The sequence below is a fragment of the Chiloscyllium punctatum genome, chromosome 7 (assembly GCF_047496795.1).
Source record: "Chiloscyllium punctatum isolate Juve2018m chromosome 7, sChiPun1.3, whole genome shotgun sequence".
Lineage (NCBI taxonomy): Eukaryota > Metazoa > Chordata > Chondrichthyes > Orectolobiformes > Hemiscylliidae > Chiloscyllium > Chiloscyllium punctatum.
The window spans coordinates 113,807,705-113,824,928 of record NC_092745.1 but is presented as its reverse complement, the minus strand read 5'-3'; the positions used below and the strand labels follow the sequence as shown (position 1 = coordinate 113,824,928).

The 17,224-nt window shown below is 42.3% G+C and overlaps 1 protein-coding gene across 3 annotated transcripts in view; it reads right to left on the bottom strand.

Moving 5' to 3' along the window:
• The window catches only part of abca4b (ATP-binding cassette, sub-family A (ABC1), member 4b), a 147,573-nt gene that overhangs the window by 16,611 nt on the left and 113,738 nt on the right, over window positions 1-17,224 (bottom strand). For 2 of the 3 annotated variants that reach the window (XM_072574615.1, XM_072574617.1), the window contains 11 exons: window positions 16,075-16,173; window positions 14,481-14,670; window positions 13,842-13,936; window positions 13,009-13,041; window positions 10,832-10,937; window positions 7,700-7,774; window positions 5,073-5,242; window positions 4,717-4,894; window positions 2,988-3,103; window positions 2,719-2,866; window positions 1,431-1,554 (listed from right to left, as the gene is read on the bottom strand). In XM_072574615.1, the coding sequence (XP_072430716.1) occupies window positions 1,431-1,554; window positions 2,719-2,866; window positions 2,988-3,103; window positions 4,717-4,894; window positions 5,073-5,242; window positions 7,700-7,774; window positions 10,832-10,937; window positions 13,009-13,041; window positions 13,842-13,936; window positions 14,481-14,670; window positions 16,075-16,173 (1,334 nt within the window). The remainder of the gene's footprint in view (window positions 1-1,430; window positions 1,555-2,718; window positions 2,867-2,987; window positions 3,104-4,716; window positions 4,895-5,072; window positions 5,243-7,699; window positions 7,775-10,831; window positions 10,938-13,008; window positions 13,042-13,841; window positions 13,937-14,480; window positions 14,671-16,074; window positions 16,174-17,224) is intronic. The other variant, XM_072574616.1, reaches the window with a different exon arrangement.

The following is a 17,224-nucleotide window of genomic DNA, read 5'->3' as shown; positions in this document are numbered from 1 at the left end:
CTCATGGTATCGGAGGTAATGCATTAACATGGTTAGAGAACTGGTTGGCAGACAGGAAGTAAATGGGTCCTTTTTGGAGTAGCAGGCAGTGACGAATGGGGTGCTGCATGGTTCAGTGCTGGGACCCTTTTCAAAATAAACATTAATGATTAGGATGAAAGAATTGAATGCAATATCTCTATATTTGCAGATGACACTAAGCTGGGTGGTAGTGTGTGCTGTTATGAGGCTGCAGGTTGACTTGTACAGACTGGCTGAGTGGACAAATATTTGGCAAGTACAATATAGTGTGGATAAATGTGAAGTTATCCACTTTGGTGGCAAAAACAGGAAGGCAATTTATTATCTGAATGGCATCAATTTAGAAAAAGATGAGGTACAATGAGACTTGGGTGTCATGGTAGAACAGACACTGCAGGTTGGTATGTAGGTGCAGCAGGCAGTGAGGAAAGCTAATGGCATGCTGGCCTTCATAGCGAGAGGATTTGAATATCGGAGGAAGGATGTCTTGCTGCAGTTATACAGGGCCTTAGTAAGGCCACACCTTGAGTATTGTGTGCAGTTTTGGTCTCCTAGTCTGAGGAAGGGCATTCTTGCTACTGAGAGAGACCAGACTGATCTCCATGATGGCAGGACTGACATGTGAGCAAAGACTGGATCGATTGGGCTTGTAGGCACTGGAATTTAGAAGAATGAGGGGAGGAGGATCCTGTAGAAACATATAAAATACTGATGGGATTGGACAGGCTAGATGTGGGAATAATGTTCCTGATGTTGGGTAAGTCCAGAACAAGGGGTCGCAGTCTATGAATAAGGGGTAAGCCATTCAGGACAGGGATGAGGAAGAAGTTCTTCACACAGAGAGTTGTGAACCTGTGGAATTCTCTCTCACAGAAAGGTGTTGGGACCAGTTCATTAGATATATCCAAGAGGGAGCTGGACATGGCCCTTGCGGCTAAAGGGATCAAGGGGTATATTGGGAGAAGGTGGGAGTGGGATCCTGAGATTGCATGATCAGCCATGATCATGTTGAATGGTGTTGCAGACTTGAAGGGCCGAATGGCTCATTCCTGCAGCTATTTTCTATGTTTCGATGTTTATAACCAATAGCTGGAGGCTGCCACTAAAAGTAAAGGACAACATTTTGTAGTTAACCTAACCATGAACCCAGGATGACCATCTCATGACTTATTTACTGCCCACGGCAGGACAAAGCAGCCCGCGTGATTGGCAGCACATCCACAAACAACCATTCCCTCCACCACTTCAGTAACAGCAGTGTGTACTATTTACAAGATGCTGTGCAGAGATTCACCAAGGCTCCTTGGGCAGTCAGTGACATCCACATCCCACGAATGAACAAGAAAGGAGTTCACACCGCATTAGAACCTGGAATTAAAATACTCTTTATCGATAATCTGAAGACTTACCAAACCTAGCGTACACATCAGTCACTGCTTGATTCATGGCCATATCGACCAAACCTCTTCCCAGGCAGAAATGTGGAAATATAATCAGAATATTTTTCAACATTTTATTGAACAATTGCAATGCCTGGAACAGAATGGAAAAATGACTGTTAGTGATAGACACTGGTTACAGACCAAACACTACTGAAAAAACAGATGAGGCTACTGACTATCACTGTCATTTATTGCCATGTATCTGCGCCAACCATCCATTACCCTGTATTGCTGCCAACTACTCAACATGTTGCATGACTGCCAATCATTACTCATGCTGATCATTACCAGCTATCCATTACATTGTACGTCTGTCAGCCACTAAATACCATTTACCAGTCAGCATCTTTTGCACTTTATCATTGCAATCCATCTGTTAGTTTGTCCCACTGCCAATAACCCATTAGTCAATGCTGTAGCAGCTCATCTATTACACACAGTTGTCCAGCTTTTACCCTCTTTCACTTTTAAACTTTGACAGAACAACCGAATTCTAATTGGCTTTAACATGTGTTTAAGAGCAAGAGGTTTTTGAGAATTCATTTATAGAACCAGCCAAGTGTTCACATTGGATGGAACTGGTGCACATTTAAATGGCAATCACAACTGGCAAAATATCCACAAGTGAAATGCAGAACCCCTTGTTTTATGCAGTGAGTGGTTAGAATCTGGAATGCATTGCCTGAGAGTATACTGGAGCTGAAAAATGTGTTGCTGGAAAAGCGCAGCAGGTCAGGCAGCATCCAAGGAGCATGAGAATCGACGTTTCGGGCACAAGCCCCTCCCCAGACTTGTGCCCGAAACGTCGATTCTCCTGCTCCTTGGATGCTGCCTGACCTGCTGCGCTTTTCCAGCAACACATTTTTCAACTTTGATTTCGAGCATCTGCAGTCCTCACTTTCTCCTGAGAGTATACTGGAGGTAGATTCAATCATGGATTTCAAAAAGGAATTTGATGATTGTCGGAAGAGAAAAGGTTTCCAGGGCTTTGTGGGTGAAGGAGGTGTGGGATTCACGGGGACTAACTCGGTTGCCCTTGCAGAGAGCAAATACAGACATGATGGGTGGAATGGTCTTCAGTATTGCACCCACTCTATGATTTCATGATATTAGCTCATTCATCATTCAGCATTCACTTCTCTGTCCGATAAACAAATATGGTCACCAGATAAATGATCAAACCTCTTCCTTGTTTGACGAAAATGGTAAAACTAATGCATGATTCAGAGACAAATGAGAACCAAAGAGAACCTACCCTATTATTTTCAAACAACTCAAGTATGAAAGTGGCAGCACTGCCATTGATACCAATGAAGAGATTGATGCAGGACAGAGCCACATAGGCTGTGCTAGGAACACTGAAGACAAAGGATGCTGGGTACATCATGGGAGTCACTGACCACCTATTAAAAAGAGAGATACAGGAGTTACACTGCTGGCCTTAACATCGAGAAACAAAATCTAATAAATGAAGCAAAGGTAGCAGAAAACATAGAGGAGGCAGGCTGCTGAGATTGGTCTTACCCATAGAACAGCAACAAAGCTATGAATGCAGGCAGGTTTTGAGGAGAAGTGTAAGCTTTCTTATTGAAGCCAATGAAGATCAAGATCACCATCACCGTGGTTACTGAATAGTTACACTGAGAAACAAAAAGACATTCAGGTTTCATTTTCAAGACAATGTTACAAATGCTGCCTGAAAACATAACTCACAAAAGTGACATCAAAACACTTCAGTTCATATTCTCTCATGTTGAGGTCCATTGTTCTACCTAAATATTCTGAGGAAGGTTCAGCCTCTCCAGAAGGACTGGAAAGGATAAGATGTGACAAACACCTTTTCTTCTTTATCCATCAAGCTGCAACTTCAAATGCCACAGCACGTCATTGCTTCTGTGCACTGATATCAGAGCCAAGGTAAGCATCAAATTCAAACTGTGCATCTCAGAACAAATACACTGGTGGAGAACTCCAATTATTTAATCAATTTATGTTTATTTGTCCACAGGATGTGAGCATCACTATCTGGGCAAGCATTTAATGCCCATCCTTAAATCTCCAGTAGGCAGTTAAGAATCAACCACATTGCTGTGGATCTGGCATCACATATAGACCAGACCAAGTAAGCACAGCAGTTTTCCTTCCTTTAAGGACATAAGGGAACTGGATGGGTTTTAATGTCAATCAGCTGTGGTCACCATTAGACTAGCTGCTTATTCTTTAACTTACAGACTTTAACGATCTGCTTTGGTGTGATTTGAGCCCATGTCTGCTGAACGTTAACCTGGGATCCTGGACTACTTTCTCGTGATATTACCACTATACCACCATCCTCCCCCCAAACTCACATCAAAAAGACTCCTTCACAAGGTCAGCATTCTATTCCTAAATTACCTTACAATCTGCAATTCAAAATATAGGTAAAAACAATGACTGCAGTTGCTGGAAACCAGATTCTGGATTAGTGGTGCTGGGATATTCCTGATGAAGGCCTTTTGCCCGAAACGTCGATTTTACTGCTCCTCGGATGCTGCCTGAACTGCTGTGCTCTTCCAGCACCACTAATCCAGAATTCAAACTATATTCACAGTCTATTTAGTTCACTGATCCAATGCATGACAATATTCTATTTCAGAGGCACCAAACACATCTCAAAAATTGGATGGAAGGGATTTTCATTTGGTAGTCTAGAGCTGGAATATTGCCAAAAAGAGAGACATGTGCTGAAGGACTTCAGCTTTTTCCAATCAGGATAAATGCAAGAATTCCAAATTTCAAACAATCATGACAATTTATGCGGATTGGTTGACAAGTTGACTGTGAGTGACCAAGGCATTGTCAGGAAGGAAGCAGTGGGTGGATATTCCTCACTCTCTGTTGTACAAGTTATTGAGATGATTTGAAATTTTGCATCCTTGCATTTGTCCTGACAAATGCAAGAAGAAAACTTCTACAACACCTCTTTTTTCTGATAAATATTGACAACTGTATGCTCTTTTCCTGGGGATTAATTCAAATATTCCTCACTGGACCCTGTAAACTGATCTAAAAGTTAAAATCTTTTATTTAAATGTTTGGTCATCACAGATTTCCAATTCTACTGTGTTAATAAATAGAGTTATACTTTCACACTAAAGTTGTAATACTAAATATCTCAAGATGGATAACATGTTATCAGATATTGTTAACCCCATTTATTGTCTGCAAGTTCTAATTAACTACAAATTCAGTCATATGGCAAAATGCAACATACCATATCCCAGAGAAAATTAGACACCCAGTAAGTAGTAGGGCTCATTCCACTGACAAATTGCAGATGCTTAGCATTCGAAACTCTCTCCTGAATGAGGTAGAGCACAAAGCTGGCTGGGACAAATGACATGGCGAAGACCACACTGATTGAAATCACTGCATCCACTGAGGTAGTTAGACTGAAAGGAGGAACATCAGTAAATACGACGAAGCTCTAATGAGAGAAGCTAATATATAATTAATTTGATTGCCACAGCATGCTTTCAGAGATTATGTTCCAAAGATTGTAAATCATAAAATTCATCACGATTGCAAATAGCTGGTGGTTAGAAGTGCCTGAGATTCTGATGAACTTACACAGTAACTTCTGAAAGCTGCTCCTTTGTGAGGTTGAGTGGGTGGTTTATAACAGTTATGCCATAGTCCTCTGCGTAATGAAGCTCGGGTAGGTTTGCTCGGAGAATTGCATTGTTGGCAACATTCATAAATGCCACTATGGCATGCCAGCCTTTGTTGTTGAACCATACCTGGAACAGTCCATTACAATGAAACATTAGGAGAGGCAGGGGATCCTTCAGTACCAAATCTGGCACCAGATTTTAGGATTCAAGAGTTCAAGAACAAAGTGACTTTTGAGACCACATTTACATTAGGGTCATCATTTACCCATTGACTTCACATCCTGATTCGTTAAAGCAGCCTTAAAAAGTGCGGCATAAGTTGGTGCGCCACAGTGAGAGCCACAAGACGCAGGTTATATCCTCCACTCAATTGGGTGATATTTTCAATCTTGGTTCATCAAAAAGGAATGCTATGTAAAGAACAGCTAAACACTGGAGGACTTAAAGACCAAAGCTGCACACCTCCTGACAATGGGCTACAGAATAATGCTTCGAGGAGAAAGTGAGGACTGCAGATGCTGGAGATCAGAGCTGAAAATGTGTTGCTGGAAAAGCGCAGCAGGTCAGGTAGCATCCAAGGAACAGGAGAATCGACGTTTTGGGCACCAGCCCTTCTTCAGGATTTTCCTGTTCCTTGGATGCTGCCTGACCTGCTGCACTTTTCCAGCAACACATTTTCAGTACAGAATAATGCTGGTAAGATGTTTTAAAAATCCCAAGCGAGAGATCTGAGAAGTTTTCCACAGATACCATGAATACAGGGCTGCCCTCTGTTTAAATACTAGACCATTTTATTTTTTTCAAATTTCACGTGGAGTAAATGTTGCTGATTACAAATCAGGACAATTAGAGTCGATGTGGCACATCGACTTAGTCCATGCCAGTTTAGCTGTCTCAAATTCATGGACTGCACCATTCAACTCACTTGTTGGCTTAATATTTTAGTTAATGGTTCATTCTTATAAAATGAATTGCAATGGCTTGATCTTTGAGCTCACTGAGATGAAGAATGTTAATGCAAACAAAAACTGCTGGAAATCACAGTGAGTCAGGCAGCATCTGTGGAAAGAGAGTAAGCAAATGTTTCATGTCGCGATGGCTTTTCATCAGAGCTTTTCTGATGAGCTTAGTTTGTTCTCTCTTCACAGATGCTGCATGACCTGCTGTGATTTCCAGCATTTGTATAATTTGCTTCCGAAGAACATTAACGTTGGGAAATGTAACATTATTTTTCACTTTGTCAAGCAATGAAATGATTTGCTTAATGGAATATAATAATGGCAGGGTACTGTAGTTTGGTAACAGATTCCATTCAGTGCTGACCATAGCTCAGCTCTTCATCATCAGTTAGAAATGATGCTAGGGAGGTTATGCCTCAGTTATACAGGGCTTCAGTAATACCACGTCTGGACAATATTCATCACCTTATTTAAGGAAGAATGGAAATGTGCTGAAGGCAGTAATTAAATTATGAAGGATTACTGGACTAATACCCAGAATGAGCTGGATGTCTTATGAGGTAAATTTGAATCCACTGGAGTTTATAAGAATAAGAGATGACTTAATTGAAATACACAAGATCCTGGGAGATTTTCTGGATAGGGTAAACGTGGAGAGGATGCTTCTTCCTATGGGTGAATCCAGAACCGGGGGGGGGGGAGGTGGGTCACTACTTAAAAATCAGGGGTCGCCCATTTAAAATAGAGATGTGGTGAGCTTTTATCTCACAGAACATCATGATCGTTGAAACTCTTTGCATGGAAAGGCGGTGGAAACGGAGTCTTTAAATATTTTAAAGGCAGAGGTGAATAGATTCTTCTTAAGCAAGGGGTTGAAAGGTTATCAGGGGTTTGCAGGAATACAGAGTTGAGCTTACAGTCAGACCAACCATTATTAAATGGCAAAGCAGGCTCGAGAGGCTGAATGGCCTACTCCTGTACCTTGTGCATGTATAGTTCCAGGAGTGGGGTATAATCCTTTAGACTTCAAAATGTACCAAAGCAGCTGATGATTAATAGGTGGAAAAATAATTACCACACACAACAATGGAAGTCCAAGTATATATACATATATTAAAATAACATCAAAGAAACATAAATTCTCCTGAAATAATAATGTTAAACATTTGAATTTACATTGTCATGGCTCCGGCTTTAGGACTCTACTTTGAGGGGCATGTATAGGATAAATAGACAAATACTTTTCCCTGGGATCAGGGAGTCCAGAACTAAAGGGTGAGAGGGGAAAGATATGAAAGTGACCTAAGGGGCAACTTTTTCATGGAAAGGGTGATTTGTGTATGGAATGAGCTACCAGAGGAAGTGGTGGAGGCTGGTACATTTGCAACACTTAAAAGTCATTTGGATGGGTATATGAATAGGAAGGGTTTGGAGGGATATGGGCCCGGTGCTGGCAGATGGGACTAGATTAGGTTGGGATATCTGGTCAACATGGATGGGTTGGACCGAAGGGTCTGTTTCCATGCTGTGCATCTCTGACTCTATGACTTTATGATTCTATGACTCAGTTAAATATTTTCAATAATTTATCTTTCCTGGAGGATGTCAGATTGCAGAAACTGACCTTGACATTATCCTCAGTCTCCAAATGCTTCAGGAAAACATTCAGACTTTGAAACGTCATCTGTGTATTATTGCCCTATTATGAAAAATAAACAAGTTAAACCATACGGATAAACTGCGAAGACTGTAATAGGCATGTTGTAAAAGTTTTCTGTCACTAGAGGGAGCCATGAATACAGCCTGCCAATTTGATATGATGCCTTTACAGTCTGCTCATGTGTACAGTACACTATATAGAAGTTTAAAACTGAATTGTCAGTGTTTTACCTGTTCGTTTGAATATAATCAACACTGACAAATATGTATTTTACTTGTATTTAAGAGTGACATTTATATCCCTGAGAGAAGAAATTTAAACAGATTTAAGATAAAGATACCATACTTCTCATTAGGGAGAGACAAGGTGGGTGATGGTTTAATCTGAGGGTCACCATGCCTTAGGTAATGGCAGAGGTTGACATTGAGAGTTTCCCTAGTCACCTCAGCTCACATGAGAAGTGAACCCATGCAGTTAGCATCACTCAGCATTGTAAACCAGTATCCAACTAACTGAGCTAATCAAACAACGGCCTTTAAGGAAGGAAAGTGCCATCCTTATCTGGTCTGGTGTACACGTGACTCCAGACCCACAGCAATGCGAAATGACTCTTAACTGCCCTCTGGGCAACTATGGATGGGCTAAAAAAGCTGGCCTGGCCAACGTTGCAGTCACCCTGTGAACGATTATTTTAAAAACCCTATCCCTCCTTCCACTGCTGATACTCAGCAGCAGCCGTGTGTATTATCAACAAGATGCACAGCAATGACTCATCAAGAGTCATTAGACAGCACCTTCCAAACCCACAATCCCTATCGTCTCGAAGGACAAGGGCAGCACATACTTGGGAACACCACAAATTACAAGTTCCCTTCTAAGTTACACACTGTCCTGACTTGGAATGATATTGCCGTTCCTTCTGTAACTGGGTGAAAATCCTGGAAATCCCTTCCAACAGCACGGTGGGTTCCAGAAGCTGGCTCACTATCACCTTTTCCAGGTCAATTAGGGTTGGGCATTAAATGCCACTGATACCCACATAATGTGAATGAACAGTAGCTCAGTGGTTAGCACTGCTACCTCACAGCAACAGGGTTCAATTCCAGCCTTGGGCAACAGGGTTCAATTCCAGCCTTGGGCAACAGTCTATGTGGAGTATGCACATTCTCCCCGTGTCTGTGTGGGTTTCCTCCCACAGTCCAAAGGTATGCACATCAGGTGAATTGGCCGTGCTAAATTGTCTGTAGTGTTAGGTGCCTTAGTCAAGGGTAAATATAGGGTCAGGGATGTTTACTCTTTGGAGGGTCGGTGTGGACTTGTTGGGCTGAAGGGCTTGTTTCTGCACTGTAGGGAATCTAATCAATAAAACAAACTCAGGAGGGGAGAGAGAGAGAGAGAGAGAGGGAGAGGGAGAGAGGGAGAGAGAGGTCTAGAGAACACATGCTACATAGGAGCTGACTGTACTGACATCCCAGGAAGTAAAGCATAAGGGAAGAGGAGGAGAGAGGACCAACTTCGCCCCAGTGATTCTGAGGGCTGAGCTTAAAGTCACATTGCTAAAGCCTGGGATTACTATCTTATCTTATTTTGTAATGTCCAGTTAATACTCAGTTAACAATCTCAAGTTCATTAATTCAGTCACGAGATTTGCCCCGAATACTTTGTGCAGTTTTATTCGTGCAGGCTTTGCATATTAAAGGAGAAAAACATAATTTGGACTTGAGCTTGGTCATATACTTGCCTTGGAGGGAGTGTAAGGGGTGGAGGGGACAGTCAGGACACCACGTAATTAGATGAGTTTGGTGGACAATTATCTGGCATCAGGGCAGGGATAAGGGTGGGACTGAGCTAACACAGGCCAATTGAAATAGCTCATGTCAGCCAATACAGTGGGTACTGTTTCCTTGCATGACTTGACTCAGCAGGGTTGGGGGATGAGGGGAGCACAGAGACCTCATTGTCTCCCCCATGCTCAGGGTGCCCCTCACAAAGGTGTTCAGTAACCTTTCCCTTTCCTATTGACCCCCATGATATCAGGGGATTGACTGACGCCTCTCTGCAGTGCCCAAGTGCTGTCTGCCTAATCTTCCTGCCACCTGCTGCCAGCCCCTGGCATCGGTTTCCCAACAGCTGAGTTCAGCAAATTTCACCCTTTCGGCGAGATCCACTGAATTCTCTTGGGAATGGCCCCCTGCTGTGTGTCTGCCTCCATCCACTTGGTCTGCCACACACAGCAGTTGTAATGGGTTCAGCCAGTGCATCTGGATCTAAATCAGAACATGTTCCCTAACAGCGTCACAATGGGATCTCTATCAATGTGAAGGGACTTTCTCAATGAACTGGGCAGGATCTCAGGACGGCCTTGCTGCAATGGCATTGAGGAAACTGGCACTGCCAACAAACACTGGCATTTGGATCCCCTCTACACACATTCATTTCTAATCCTGGTGGCCCAAGAATTCATTCCTTAATGTTGAGCATTAATATGTTGTTCAATGTGGGGATAATAAATATTGACTCATGATTTTGATTTCTGATTACTTACTTGATGATGTGGTGACAAGTGGTTAACCTATTCACTCTGCCTCCCAGCTAAGGCAAGAGGATGGGTCGGTTCCTCTGTCAGTTTATATAGTTTGGACTAGTTCATCAGAAGTAGGCATCTGATAATGCCCAGATATGGGTCTAGGTTATCCAGCAGCTGCTGGATGATGTATTAAGAGCTTGCCAAAGTTCTTTTAGTTGAAGCTCCTTTATTCCTCTCTAATCAGCTTTGAAAAAAATATGTGGAGTGTTGGTGTTTGACCGCAGAGAATGGTCAAAGCCAAGATGACTCATCTATGAAAAGGAAAGCTGAAGCAGAGCAAAGGGAAGGAGGGAAGGAAGAGGATAGAACTCTGGAACTAATTCCAAATGGCTCTGGTGAAAGAGCTAGCAAACACGATGGGTCAAATGGTGTCATTATATGCTGTTCACCTTTAGGAACTGCTTTTTTGTTGGGTAAATGCCACCACGTAAAGCACACTAAACCAATCACAGCAGCCTGGATGGAGACGCAGTTTGCAATGGTCGATAATAAATGCATATGTGACTTACCCCAGTGACATTGAACATACGGCCCAACTTGGTGAAAAAGACATCGATCTGTTTATGGTCGATGTGTAAAACTGGAAGCTTTCCCCCTATTGAAATCCCACCGTATCTAGAACATTAAAACAACAGAACATCGAGCTTACAATTTGTGCCCCTCATTCTCTAAAATATGAGCAATTCCATCAAATATTTTCAAATCATTTCCATCTCTGTATCAAGACGTAAGCTCTCTCTTTATTGGAGTCCGACTACAGAACAGGACAATGTCCTTTGCCAATTATGAGACCACCTCTGCATTTGCCATTCGATTCGGGATGGTGAGTACAATGGTGGGTTCCTGAGGCCCAGTCAGAGGTGCCAAAACTGTGGCAGGCCAAGGGAGAGGTGGGCACTGCTGAAGCAGGTTGGTTAGACTGAGGGCACCACAAAACAGAGGCACTGCCTGCAGCATTCTGGAACTTTAACACAACAAGCAGGTAGTAAATCTGGCTGACTCATTGCTGTGGGTCTAGGCTGTGGGAATCAAGAGCAAACATTGATGGCCCCTGGTCTACCACCAGGCTGTCAGTTCCAGTTACCTGCCAAACCCTAGTCTCAATGGAGGTCCCATTCAACAACCAATGTTATCAACATTTCCCCCATTGGCCCCTTAATGTTGACACCATCTCTAGCAAAATGGCTCAAATGTGGGAACATGTAGAACGTCAACACATTTTCTAAATTTGTTCTTAGCCCCACCTTCACTCTGGTCTCTGAAGACATGGGAATATTTTGCCCTGTGTTCCAGTGTGTAATACAAGAGGATGCACTGCAATAACTTGCCAAGGCTCCCCTGGCAACATTATATTACCTCAAAGAGCAATGGGGACACTGTAGTAACCAGTAGGAGTTAGCCTCGATGTCGCACACCATGCAGACATGGAAATGATTCTTTATCTGGTGATGAGTTAGTGTCGTAGAATTTTCTCTCTGACTGCACCGTGGAAGGACCTTAATCATATGGACCACATCAGTTCTTAAGGACTGGGCAACAAACCCTGAGAATGAATTTTAAAATGGCCCTTTGTTTGTTGTCTGATTTGTATCTCTCCACTTTAACAACTCAAGTCGCAAAGATCAATTGACCCATAACGATAGACGTCATTTCTGTCGCTAGCAAGGCAGTGTGGGGAGACAGTGGGAGTATGGTGATGAGACAGAGGGTCAGCCACAATCACGCTGAATGGTAGACCAGGAGCGATGGGCTCAACAGCCTGCTCCCATGCCTATTTTCTAATTTTCTAATTGACTCCGAATATAGTTATCACAAATCCAGAAATTATTGGATGCACTTTACAATGTAGTAAAATCTGTGGAGAGCACTCGTTGTTTGATGGTTTGGACGTAGATTAATGCTTCCTGAACTGGTTCTCTGTGTGTGCTCACTTTGGGGCTTGAAGGTTGCTGTGACTCAAGGCCTGTGAGATCGGGAAGGAGATGGGTGAGATGGAGGGTTAGGGGCGTACTGAGGGATAGTGTATTTAATCCAAATTGTACATGAGTATAAACCAAGTAGCTCCCCATTAGGTTTTTAGGACAATTATTCAGGTCTACAAAATCAGGCAGTCAGGCCATGTCTACTATTACACATGAATGGTATAAAGGGGCCTAGAGGCCTCACGGCCATTAGCACTTAGTTGGAGCTCCACAACAGACATTGTTACATCAGAGCCTACACTCCAAATTTCAGACTGGTGACCCCAGTGGGGGTCACGTCGCTCCGATTGAGTGCAGCTTTTTTGCATCCTGTGTCCATCTGCAGGTGATTCCTGCTGAGGGTCTTTGGCATTTTCTGTTTTTGTTTCAAGTTTTCATTTTCTGCTGTGCTTTTATTTTGCTTTCCGAATTCACTATTGACTACAACACAGATGTAATTCTGAAACTATGTACGGAAACTATGCCGTATGATAAAAATAAATGGATGAATAGCTCCATTAAAATAGCAGAGAAATTTGATCTGAACATTTTAAGTGTTCAGATGTTATCACATGGTATAATTTCCAGGCTGTAATCATGAAACTTCAATCAGGTAAGCCATATTGTGTGTAACATATTCACATTGAGGGCCACGTCTACCCATTTATGTCAAGAATCAGCCAGGCAGCAGGGATTTACAAATTATGAAGAGAACAATTCAATACCTTTGTTCATTAACCCAGTACTTGCTCTTCATGCTGAAATTACAGACAAAAGTGAGAAAGGTTAATCTTCACAAATGTTTAGAAACCTTTTCCAAAACCAACTGTCAGATGAGAACCAGATACTTTAATTACAGCTTCTAATGGCCCAGGTTTGGCATTTATATTGACTGCTGAACAGCCAGTGTTCACAACTGTGAAAATGGAAACAACCTCTGATGCTTGTCCATCTGGATTTGCAGGCCAGCATCCAGTTAATGTTCCTCTACATGACGCACTGTTAAGTCCCGGCAGATGGCAATTTCAGGAAATCAGTTAAACTTTTCCTTCTATGCTGTAATATTTTGTAAAAAAAAATCTTGCTGAATTGAAGTAAAACTGGGATTGTAATGGCAACAGTGCCATTACTACTCATGCACAATCTCTCTATGGCCCTGAAAAACCACTTCTGTATTTGCACAATGTCTAATTTCTAACTTCTGATAGAACAATACAACAATGTAGGAGTTTTTAAAAATGTTTATAGTTCAGTTTTTATTTGTGCGCATCTCAAATTTCTTTAAAGTTTATAAATGTGTGAATGATAATCAATGCATTTTACTTCTTGACTTGCTGTCCTGAGAATTCTTTGGTGTGATTAACTGCTTAGCCTGTTTGATGACATCACTGACTTGGATATCTGACTTGGCAAAACCCACAGAACAGAAATTGTTAGTTCCAAGGTCAGTGGCAAACTGATCGCAAAATTCCATCCTCATTAAGTTGCTGAGATCCCAAAATCTTTATTTGTGAATTTTTGCTGCTGAATTTGGAGACATGTATAGAATGGACCATACCTGTTTTTTATCAGTTTCGGGTATGTTTTGACCAAGAAGTCTGATATATTTCTTTGGGTAAGGTTTTGCAGGATGTCAGTTGTATGCTGGACTCTCTGTAATGGAGAAAGCAACTCAGTTTTTGACAAGAGGTAAAATTTGCTTTAGCTTTTAAACATTAAGCAGCATTCAACAAAGGAAAGAACAAATGAAAAAAAAACGCTGGACATACTGGCAGTGTTTCTCTGGAGCATGAAACCCAGAGTCAACCTTTCAAGGGAAGAAGACCATTGGTCAGAATGAATGCAAGATCTGATGCAAGGTTTACTCAACTCTTTCATTCCTCATGGATGCTACCTGTCCTGTGGAGTATTTCCACCACGTTTTTGCTTTTTATTTCAGATTCCCAGAACCTCTGTATTTTGCTTTTATATTGTACAAAACATTGTTGGACTTGTGTAAAATGATTTTTTTCTCATTTTCATTAGTAGCCGAGATAACATTGAACAGTACTTCAATACGATGTTCTGACACAATCTGCTCTTAACATCACTTCTCACACACTCATGCATCACGCTTGCATAGATGCAGATATTGTCTCTCTTTTTCACACACACCTCTCTTTTACTGATTTGAACTAGAAAAGCCTATGATTAATACCTCTGCTGGAGGAAGACCACCAGCTGCTGCAGGGCAGTCTGGGAGCATAATCAATCGACTTCCTGTACTGCACTGGCAGGATGGTGAAGGGTTGCTGCCGGAATAAAATGGGGACTGTAGTAGGTTGACAATCGTGGGGTCACTTTTTGGAATCTTCCAATCAGAGGATTGATTACTGCAGGGATGACCTCTGAATGAAAACAGATACAAGACATCAGTGTGAGATGCACGCAGGATCTTGAAGCTGGGTTTCTTACATTGAGATATACTTAGCTTGTTCTTAACAACAGTACATAGGCTGAAAATTTCCAGGTGTTCTGGGAGATGGGAACGTTGGCAGAGTTTGGCTACCCATCAGTTTGCTGATTGAGCCACTGGGGTGACCAACAAAAGACCATTTTCCTTGGCATTTTGCCCACACCTAGGAAATCTCACAACCATGTGGAGAAAGCAACCTCTGAGACCTAGGGGCCTCCTAACAGATTCAGGAGGGTGCATCTTCCTGTATGGGTGCCCCATGGACTGGGTGAGACAGCCTATTGGCGACGGCTATCCTTTTGGTAACAACAATGCTGGTCCTCTTTAACATCAAACCATACCCTAATCTCAGGGCCTGGATACCAGGAACCAATTTCCTCAAATATACCCGAACTGTCTTCAAGTGGGCCTCTCCATTAAAGGTGCAATCTGATGGATGATTAATTTATTATCACATACATCTTGAAGATATAGTAAAACGTGTTTTGCCACCACAATCCAGCAGATAAAAAGAAATTATTTAAATAAGAGTTCATCTTTAGTTAAAATAGGGGTCTCAAGCATGTCTTCTGCAAGGTATCTGTATTGTGCTCCAGTCCTCAAGGAGTCCCACTCTGGGAAGAGCAACAACAACACCAATGCCCCAGGAGACCCTGGCTCTGCTGCTGCTGCCTCCAAGACCCCAGGGCCCAGGCCTACCACCATCTGGATTTCAGGTTCTGGGCCTACCACTGCCAAGAGTTCAAGTTATGGGTACCACTGCTGCCTAGAGTCCAGGCTCCAGGCCCACCACCACCAGGAATCCTTGCTCTCGGCATTGCTGCTGCAAAGAATCTGGGCTCCAGGTCTACCATTGCCAGGAATACAGTCTCTGGGCCTACCGCTGTCAGGACTACACGCTCTGGGCCTATCACCACCTGGTGTACAGGCTCTGGGCCTACCGTTGCCAGGACTACAGGCTCTTGTACTGCCACCAGGAGTACAGGCCCAGGCCTACCACTTCCAGGAGTATAGGCTCTGGGCCTACTGCCACTAGGACTCCCAATCTATGCCACAGCGCTACCAACACCAAACATTTCAGCAATCTCAGCAATGGCCAGCTCTAGCAGTGGCAGTATTGTGGCACAGCCCTTTGATGGACTGGAATCTCTCGGGTGCAGATTACCATCTCTAATTGGATGCCAGCCCCTCCACATTTGGCTGCCACAGAAAATTTGGCTGCCACAGGTTACCTCCTACCGGCCAAAATGCAGGATGTGTACTGTCAATCACCTCACAAACGTTCACTCCAAAATATCAGAAAAGCAAGTGATAACATGACTATCAACTGTCTTACATAATGGGATTCTCCCTCATGCACCGAGTCCCAAATCCAGGTTTATTCACCAGCACCTCCATCAACTGACCCATCTTCTTATTCCATGGACGTTCGTTGCTGTCAAAATGAAGAGAAAGAACATATTAAGGAAAGAATGCACACAATGAAGATGAAGACTAACAGATGTTTCCTTGACCATTTTTCCAAATTTTAATGATTTAAAGAACGTAGTCTTGTTTCACATCGATCTGAGGTTAAACTGAGGGGGTTGTCCATATGTCATGAGCATACGCAGTTTGCATTAATTTCTTGGTTCTTGGGTAATCTGATTTGAATTTTCTAGGGCTCACACCTTATAAAACGTGCGTCAAATAAAACCTGAAGGAGATCCCAGGGAATACTGATGCCAACAATCTGAGATAAATGCACCAGTGGTAATATGATTTAAATTTTATATGTTACCTTCACTCAAACATAAATAGCTCACAAAAACAAAAACAAAAATCTTCACATTGCTGAAAATTACACGCCAAGTTGCATCTGCATTATTTTCAAAATCAATAAAAATAATTAAAATACAAATGTGTACAAATATGAATTTAAATATCAAAAGTGTCAATATTTTAAAGTTTTACTTGTATTTTTAAAATGTTTCAAATTTAAATGACATGAAATTACATAAATATGATTGGCAGTTTCAAATGATGCTAAAACATGGTTTTAAAATCAGAATGCACTGAAGGATTTTGGGTGCTGTATGTCAATGATCTGCATTCATAAGGCATCTTTCACATCTTCAAGGTATTGGAAAGTGCAATGCAGTCAATGAGTTACAGTTGGTGTAGTTACTGTACGCTGTAGCCATTGTGTACAGGCAGCAAGGAGGTGAATGGCCAGTTAATTCGCTTCAGAGGCAGGGATGAATAGTGGCCAGGAATCTAAAAGGTTTGCCCTCTTTTCCTTTGACAAAGGATGCCATGGGATCTTTAATCCACACCTGTAAAAAGCGATGGGACCTACTGCCCCTTCTGAAAGACAATGCATCTGACAACGCAGCTCATCCCCAAGTTTCTCAAACCTCTGCCTTATGCAAGGGCATTGAATGTTTAAACTTAAATTATGCTTTCAAATCAAAAGTTTCTGACTAAGGTAAGGGAAGCTAACATTG